The following is a 7920-nucleotide window of genomic DNA, read 5'->3' on the forward strand; positions in this document are numbered from 1 at the left end:
TCGCCCCCGGAAGTACCGCCTCCCCTCTGCAGCCCGCCAATGGGAGCGGCTTCCCCCCGCGAGTCGATTAGCCACGCCCCCTTTCTGTTCAGCGACCAATGGGGAGCCGCCTGCCGGGCTGACGTTTCGCGCTGAGTCTGGGAATTCCACCCCCCCCCCCCCCCCCCTCGAGTGACGTCATCGCTGTCCTTATATCGAGAGGCGGCGGCCGCCTGGGCACAATAGAGCGGCAGCGATGACACAGAGAGGAGCAATGGAAACAGACACGGAGCGAGCGGAGCCAGCGTCAGGTAAGAACTGGCGGGGGATCCCGATGCGTAGAGAGGGGTTGCCGGATTCAGGAAGGACCCAGACGTTGAGAGGGTCCCCAAAAATTTGGGGGGGTGGGGGGGGTTCCCAAAGTATAGGGAGCGCTATGGGTCTGGGAGTCCCATAGTCAGAGGGGTGGGGTGGGGGGGGTCCTGTGTTAATGGGAGGCTGGGGATCCCTTGATTTTCCCCCTCCCCCCCTCATTTTTCTGTCCTCCTTCCAGAACATGGCACCCCCCTGTACCCCTCTGATGGCGGCTGAGGATCCCCTGCGTCCCCCCTTGCTCCATGCCCTTTTCTACCGCCCGGAGCCTGACGAGGACGACGATGACGAGCAGGGGTGGGACGGGGACAGCCCCGGCACCCCCCCAACGGATGGGGACCCTCCCAAAATTGAGGAATCCCCGAAGGCTGAAGAACCCGTGAGCAGCGAGGACCGCGGCACCAAGAAAGTGAGCCCCACGTGGGTGGGGATTTGGGGGTTGGGGGGCATGAGATGGGAACCCCACAGAACTGTGGGACTCCGAAGGGATCGGCCCCTCCTGTCACCACGAAGCTGAGCCAACATGGAAGGGGAGGGTGGAGGAGAGGAGTCATGAGGCAGTCCCGTGCCTCTTGCATCACCCATGACACCATCAGGCTGACATCATCCCCCTGTTTTCTTTTCCCTCCTCCCCCCCTCCCCCTCCAGGTACGGTTCAATCTTCAGGTCCAGGTGTTCCTGCTCCAGCCCCCTCCAGACCCTGATGCCCGCCGAGGTCCTTGGGAGACCATGGCCCGCGACCGCCTGCGCTTTGCCCGCCGCCGGGCCCTGCTGCGCCCCGTCCTCGACCCCGTCCTGCAGCCTGCCCACCGGGAGCGTGTTTGGGAACGGCTGCAGCGAGGGGAGAGCCTCCGGGACCCCCCGAGGACCCCGCTGCTGGAGGAACCCCCCCAGGAACCCCCAGGCTGATGGGAAGCCCCGAGACCCCCACTTGTTGAAGAGGAGTACCCCACGGACGGGGAAGGCCCTGAATGCTCAGGGTGGGGGGGGAGGGTGATAGGGGCTGACCTCCCCCCCCCCCCTCCTTCCCCCACTGTTATTTATTTATTATTTATTTTATATGTATTTATATTTTTATTTATTAAACCTGTAAAATAAACTCACTTTTACACCTACATTCTGTTGCCTGTTCCTTTCTTGTGGGGTTGAGGCTCTGAATGGGCGTTGGGGGTGGGGGGGTTAGAGGTGGGGATGGAGGAGGGCAGAGGTGGGACCCACGGAGCTGATGTGCACTGAGAGGCAGCCGTGGTACATCAGGAACCCCTTCCCAACCTCCCCTAGAAACATCCCTGACCCCCATGGGTGACACCAGGGTGCCCTGGGATCCATTGGGATGCCCCAGGGACCACTCTGAGTACCATTGAGAACGCATTGAATACCACCTGGCCCCCCTGATAACACTACTGGGACCCCCCAGGAACCATCCAGACCCCATTGGAATCCCACATCCATGGGCATGCTATTACACATTGATGGCAGCATTGCTAGGAAAATGTTGCCCACACAGTCCATCTTTCAGCAGCCCAGAGTCAGAAGGCATCAGATCCTCTCTGTATGGTGGATGGATGTGTCAGGACAGCCAAGACTGGCAATGTGCTCTCCAGACTTAAAAATGGCATGGGGCCTGGTGATAATTGTGTTGTAAGAGACAGGTTGTCTTCTTCTCTGCCCTGACTGTGGAATTTTGAGCCTTGGTTCCTGTGTGAGCATTTGCGGGACCCACCTGGTGCGAACATTGTGACATCCCAACGTTGCTGCCGTTGCTTCCAATGCACTGAAGCTGATATTCGGCTCTGTACACAGTTCCTTGGTCGTAATCCACTGCATGAGCTGATTGAGATGCTCTTCGTTTCGTGTTGCAAGAGAATATTGGTGGGAAGGCCCAACCTCTACACCAACATCCGCCTCTGAGGTTGCGGGCCAACATCATAAAACGAGAGGCATGACTTTTGGAGCAAACCCCACGCACATAAACATATAATATAAAAACCTCAGGTCCGCATTAAGCCGGTCTAGCGGGCCTCGGAGAAACAACCAAAAAAAAAAACCCAAAACAACGAAACAAAAAGAGAAGTTACGAAATCCTGTATTTTTTTCCCAGAAACACGAGAGGTGGTGACGTATTCGCAGTGCAGAGCTGTGAAGGCATGGAAACGTCAGCGCTGGGTTTGCAGCGTGGTGCTGGGTCACTCCGCCTGAGCGCTGCGCTCCGATGAGCATCGGGCATGGGGAGGAGCTGGCTGGCCGGGGCTGCAGCAACCCTGCTCCTGTTGGGCTGCGTTGAAGGTTGGTGAGGGCTGGATGGGAGAACGTTGGCGTTGAGGATGAGAGGTAACGGCCTTAAGTCGCGCCGGGGGAGGTTCGGGTTGGATATTAAGGATTTCTTCTCAGAATGAGTGGTGCTGCGCTGGCATCGAGGGTGCCTAGGGGAGTGGTGGAGTCACTGTCCCCGGAGGTGCTCAAGGAAGGTGGGGATGTGGCACTGAGGGATGTGGTTTGTTGGGCTGATGGCTGGACTAGAGGATCTCAGAGGTCTTTACTTATTCTATGGGACGGAATAGGGTGGACTTGAGCCCGTCCCCTTGGGAAATCTCCCGTATTGTTTTTATTAGGGAGGGAGATGACGAGTCAAGGTGCCAGCCAAGAGCTCGGCAGGACGCAGCCTATCTTCTTCAAGCTTCTGACCCCAAAGAGATGTCCCCTTTTCTGCCCCTGGAAAAGCTCTGAAGACCGTCTCAGACTCACCCCTTCTTCCACCCCACGTAGGTGCTGGTGGGATGGAGCCGGAGACCTGCAGCCCCCTAGGTGAGTACATGCTGTAGGAGTGCTTGGAGGAGCCCTCCATGGGCAACACACGCATGTGCACGCCCTGAGAGGTGGCACAAGGGGGTGACTCAGGGCTTGAGCCCCCACGGATGGGACCGTGAGACCACGATAAATTGCGCAAAAGGCTGCAGCGAGGCTGGAAAATCCCAGCAGCGTCCCATCTGCAGACAGAGGAAGGCATTGCTTAGCTCTGCGGTCTGAGGTTTCCTGTGCACGGCCGTGGGGAGAGCTGGGTGCTCCAAGGCAGAAAACAAAATATACAACCCCCAGTGCACACCACCACGCCGGTACCGTGTCCCTTTGCTGTTGCAGGTGACTTTCCCCCACCAGCGCTCCTACCAAACATCTCCTCGGCTCAGGAAGGCAACTTGGTTCTTGCCCGCTGCCTGGTTTTCTCCCGTGCTCCTGTCACCCACATCTTCTTCTGCAAGAACGGGGTGGTGCTGGAGAACCTCCCGGTGGGACGCAAGCAGTTCACCGCTACACTTGCCATCCAGCTTTCTGCAGAGAGCAGCGGCACCTACTCCTGTGGGTACCGACGGCAGAGCAACCTCGGGTACATCAAGATCTCAAGTCTGAGCATCCCCTGGCTCCTGACCATCGGAGGTGAGCAAGGGCAATAGGAGGTGGTCCCTGCCCCATGTCAGGGGCAGCTAGTGAAATAAACCAACAGTGGTTGCCCCTCCTTGCATGAATTTAGGGTCTCTACATGGCCAACCCAGTAGGGTCTTGACCAACATGTCCGGCTCCATGAAGGGATCATAGAATCACAGAATTGGGTTGAAAGGAGCCTCGAGGATCATCTGGTTCCAAATCCCCCTGCCTCAGGCAGCATTGCCAACCACTAGATCAAGTACTAGATCAGATTGCCCTGGGTCCCATCCAGCCTGTCCTCAAACACCTCCAGGGATGGACACCACTCATCACTGCATTCACCTGGACATAGAGCCATTGACTGCAGCCCTCTGGCTGTGACCATCCAACCAATTCCTTATCTACCAGATAATCCGCCCTTCAAATCCATCCCTCTCCAATTTAGAGATAAGGATGTGGTGCAGGACCATGTCAAAGGCCTTGCACAAGTCCAGGTAGATGACATCGATCACTTTCCCTTTGTCCACTGATGCCATCACAGAAGGCCACTAGATTGGTCAGGCACGACTTTCCCTTGGTGAAGCCGTGCTGGCTGTCTTGGATCACTCGCTCATCCCTCATGTGCCTTAACATCTCTTCCAGGATGGTCACTTCCATGATCTTTCCAGGATGCCCCTGGTTAACCCCAATTCTCTGCAGTGCCAAACCAGTTGGGTCTTGGCCAACTCAAACATCACTGCTTGGCTGCATTTTGCGTAGCACGGGGTGGTTTTTGGGTCAGCACCCTTTCTTTTGGTGTGTTTGTTGCTCAGGTAGGAAGGGTGAGCTGAGGAACAGCACCACCACCACCATCTCAGAGCTGCCAGCTGAAGGTGAGCATCCTTGTTTTTTAATGACTGAACTTTGTCCAAGCTTTTGGGTTTCCAATCTCTGAGGTGCGTTCAGGCCAGGCAGTCCATGCAAATGGAAATTCCTCAATTTTCTTCCTCGGGAGGAGGGTATAGACCTTCACCATGAAGAAGCTGAGATGTATTGCAGTTCACTTCACCTTCCCATCGCTCCCCAATGGCAGTTTTGGGCGAATTGGCTGTGGAAGGGACAATACTCCCAACCCTTTCCCCAGACTCGAAGGAAAGTCTGGGATGCAGATTAGGAAAAGCATTTTTCCCTTCAAGGTGGTGCAGCCCCAGCAGTGGCCCAGGGATCTCCAACCCCTGCTGGATTTCCATGTGGGGCTACACAAAGCCATGTCCACGGCACTGAATTTGGTGACAGTCCCACTTTTGGTGGAGAAGGGGTCACACAGAGGTGCAGGGACCTTGGGACTCCCAGCACCTTGTGGGAACCAGTTCTCCTCCCCACTTCCATCTGCTTCCCTTCTCTTAGGGCTGGGAATCTCACTCAGCTTGGCTCTCGTGGTCATCTCCCTCCTGGTTCTGGCTTTGAGCATCCACCTCTTCCTGCAGATAGGTAAGAGTGACCCCAACCAGCACAACCCTACTGCATGGTGCCCATTAACCATGGCTTCCAACCCAGGAGTCGTGGGTGAGCTGAGCACGCTAAGGTTGGGATCAGGAGGCACCAAGTGGGCTTCCCACACCCAAGGTGCTGCGCTCACCTCGTGTGGATGCTCAGCTCTGCAGGTGTGGTCCAACAACGGGCATTTACACATCCACTGCCACATCTTTCTTGCAGGAAAGCGAGTCCAGCTGGCCAGCTTGAAGCATTGCATCCGTCCCCCAGTGGAAAAACCCAACATTTCACTAAGAAAGAGTCCTCCAAAATCTCTTGCATCTGGATGACTTGTTGTTGGACCGCAGAAATGCCCCTGGGTATATAATATTGCAGTCCCCAGTGGATGTGGCAGGGGCAATTGGCACAAAACAGCATCTCTTTGGCTCAACGCCACCTGCTCTGCATAGGCAAGCACCAACAGCACCTCTCCAGGCTTTCCAATTCCATAACAATAGCTCTTGGCCACGGAAGTCCACTAATTAATTAAAGATGCTTTTCTCTCTGAACATCAACCCTTTTCATTGGTCTCTGAAGATTTCCCAGGCGCACAATTTCCCACCAGGTTTGAGCCTCAGTCCCTGGCAAGTCAGCATGAGAGAGGTATGGTTGAGAACTTTCCTGGTGGCCACCAAGATGTCTTTGTTGCCCAAAGCAGCACCAGTCCCTTTGCCAGCATCACCCAAATGTTGAGGAGCATAAATCCAGTCGGTCTTCCCATTTGGGTCTTCCCACGCTGCCCACCAAAGACCCTGTTTCCTGGGTGCATCTGATCCAGCAGATGGGACCCAGTGGCGAAACCACTGCCACTCTGTCCTTTGGTCATTTCCCCCTTGGCCATGGGACGTCCTGAGCCTCTGTTATGGCACAGGCTTGGATTTGCATTTCAGAGCTACCTTGCACCACTCCTCCCCACAAAACCCAGCAGAGCTCAGACCCTCCCACCTCACCCACACCTGCTGCCCCAAGACACCACAACGCTTTTCTGTTATTGTTATTTGCAGTGCTTTTTTATTGCCATGATTTGCTGGCTCGGCTGCCATTGCCGCTTCCAACCGCAAGGAAGAACAAGAAGAGAAGAAGGAAAACAAAGCAAAACAAAACAAATTAACATCTGTGCACTATTGCTCTACTTCAGCGTTTTCTGAGGGCAGCACGCTCTGCTTAGCATCTACAGGAAGCAAGGATCATTTTTTCCTTGCTTCTTCTGGTATCTTCTCCCTTTCTTTGGGTCATGTTGCATAAAGAAAAGGGGTGGTACTTTCTCTAAATACGGGGGAGGACAGTCTTCGTTCTCCACAACTACTTTAATGATTGATTTTGCAGCACTGGACATGGTGGCCATGACCTGTGTGCCACCAGCAGAGACCTGCATGGTCTCCTGGGCTGCACGGAGCTTGACAAGCTGGATCATGCCCCTGTTGCTGGGATTTGAGGGTAAACCTCTGTACATCCTCTTATAGATATCCTCCAGTAAGCCAAGGTGGGCTTTTTCCGGGGAGATCTCCACAGCAAACTCCATGTTGAAAAACTTGTAGTTGTAAGGGTTGGAGAAGAGGATGGCCAGGGTGAAGGCCTCTGCCTCGTACACCAGGACGCCCACGCTGCCCCGGAAAAGGTGCGGGGAGTTGGTGAAGGTGCAGCATTCCATGGCTCCTGGTGGGATGATGGGGCTGGGGGGCACGGAGCTGTAGCCGCTGTAGCAGTAGGTCCTGGAGGGAGAGGAGAAATGAGGAAAGGGAGAGAGAGAGGGCATGGAGAAACAGAGGAGTGAGGGAGGAGAGGGAAGGGGAGAGGAGAGGGGTGGGCAAGAGGGTGGGTATTTGGAGAGCTCTTGAGTTCATCTTTAATGCCCTGAGGGAGATCACAGAACCATCACATCATCCCAGCTGGAATAGGCTTTCTAGATCCTCGAGTCCAACCACCAGCCTGACCTGAGTCCCATCACCAAACCTGAGTGCCACGTCAAACTCCTCCAGGGGTGGAGACTCTACCATTTCCCTCTTATGGAGGCTTTAGAGCTTCCATGGAATGGAGGTTCTACCATTCCCCTGTCATGGAGGCTCCATCTCTTCCTTGGGATGGAAGTTCTACCATCTCCCTGGCATGGAGGCTCCAAAACTTTCATGGGATGGAGGTTCTACCACTTCTCTGTGATGGAGGCTCTGTCACTTCCCATTCCAAACAAAACACCACCAACACCCCCGACACCAACAGCGTGCTCCATCTTCAACCCTCAGCAACACAACTGTTGTCCGTAAGAACCAACCTCTGTGTGCGTGTCCTTCGATACAGCAAATACGTGTTTTTATTCAGGTAGTAATGACACCGCTAATGTGATTAGTAGGGGAACCCCTAACCACAACCAAAACAAATGGATTTGTCTTGGAAGGCAGATGTCCCTGCCCACCTGTCCCCAGTTCCCTGTGGTGGCATTACCTGGGGGAGCGCAGGGTCACATCCCTCGTGTTGTTGGTGAGCTGGATCTCCACGCTCCGCGAGGCCATCCCAGCGGTGCCTGCAACGGGATCTGCCGAGGGGGAAATGTCGCTGGAGGAAATAAACTGTGCCCGACACCGCCCATGAGAAGTCCTTGAGTTTGTGTCAATGTGATGTGGGGTGAGGGGAAGGGCAGGG

At 55.1% G+C, this 7920-nt stretch overlaps 3 protein-coding genes across 6 annotated transcripts; 2 read left to right on the plus strand and 1 right to left on the minus strand.

Annotated features, from left to right (window-relative positions):
- Nucleotides 1-155: 155 nt before the first annotated feature.
- On the plus strand, nt 156-1466 carry PPP1R15A (protein phosphatase 1 regulatory subunit 15A). Its single transcript, XM_021382642.1, has 3 exons — nt 156-290; nt 533-760; nt 1000-1466. The coding sequence occupies exons 2-3, from the start codon at nt 536-538 to the stop codon at nt 1258-1260; spliced, it is 486 nt and encodes a 161-aa protein (XP_021238317.1). The 5' UTR covers nt 156-290; nt 533-535; the 3' UTR covers nt 1261-1466.
- A 1016-nt stretch (nt 1467-2482) lies between these two features.
- Nucleotides 2483-5798, plus strand: LOC110391008. Of its 4 annotated transcripts, none has more exons than XM_021382658.1 (6): nt 2483-2637; nt 3118-3156; nt 3490-3783; nt 4584-4643; nt 5158-5241; nt 5467-5798. In XM_021382658.1, the coding sequence occupies exons 1-6, from the start codon at nt 2577-2579 to the stop codon at nt 5571-5573; spliced, it is 645 nt and encodes a 214-aa protein (XP_021238333.1). In that variant the 5' UTR covers nt 2483-2576; the 3' UTR covers nt 5574-5798. The 4 variants fall into 4 exon arrangements, with proteins under 4 accessions (XP_021238333.1, XP_021238335.1, XP_021238334.1 ...); XM_021382660.1 differs by having other exon boundaries at nt 2497-2682; nt 2964-3156; XM_021382659.1 differs by having other exon boundaries at nt 2497-2682.
- A 466-nt stretch (nt 5799-6264) lies between these two features.
- Nucleotides 6265-7914, minus strand: LOC110391009. Its single transcript, XM_021382662.1, has 2 exons — nt 7723-7914; nt 6265-6995 (listed from the first exon to the last, which is right to left on the minus strand). Exons 1-2 carry the CDS (start codon nt 7788-7790, stop codon nt 6455-6457), a joined length of 609 nt encoding a protein of 202 aa, XP_021238337.1. The 5' UTR covers nt 7791-7914; the 3' UTR covers nt 6265-6454.
- Between the last annotated feature and the right edge of the window lie 6 nt (nt 7915-7920).

The sequence above is a fragment of the Numida meleagris genome, unplaced genomic scaffold, assembly GCF_002078875.1.
Source record: "Numida meleagris isolate 19003 breed g44 Domestic line unplaced genomic scaffold, NumMel1.0 unplaced_Scaffold261, whole genome shotgun sequence".
NCBI classification, from domain to species: Eukaryota; Metazoa; Chordata; class Aves; order Galliformes; family Numididae; genus Numida; species Numida meleagris.

Excerpts from the sequence above, each read along its gene's own strand:
- PPP1R15A (XM_021382642.1), top strand. The coding sequence starts at position 536 with ATGGCACCCCCCTGTACCCCTCTGATGGCGGCTGAGGATCCCCTGCGT. Across the intron at positions 761-999 it reads AGGACCGCGGCACCAAGAAA|GTACGGTTCAATCTTCAGGT; the intron begins GTGAGCCCCACG and ends CTCCCCCTCCAG.
- LOC110391008 (XM_021382658.1), top strand. The coding sequence starts at position 2,577 with ATGGGGAGGAGCTGGCTGGCCGGGGCTGCAGCAACCCTGCTCCTGTTG. Across the intron at positions 2,638-3,117 it reads CCTGTTGGGCTGCGTTGAAG|GTGCTGGTGGGATGGAGCCG; the intron begins GTTGGTGAGGGC and ends CACCCCACGTAG. Across the intron at positions 5,242-5,466 it reads CCACCTCTTCCTGCAGATAG|GAAAGCGAGTCCAGCTGGCC; the intron begins GTAAGAGTGACC and ends TCTTTCTTGCAG.
- LOC110391009 (XM_021382662.1), bottom strand. The coding sequence starts at position 7,790 with ATGGCCTCGCGGAGCGTGGAGATCCAGCTCACCAACAACACGAGGGAT. Across the intron at positions 6,996-7,722 it reads GTGACCCTGCGCTCCCCCAG|GACCTACTGCTACAGCGGCT; the intron begins GTAATGCCACCA and ends CTCTCCCTCCAG.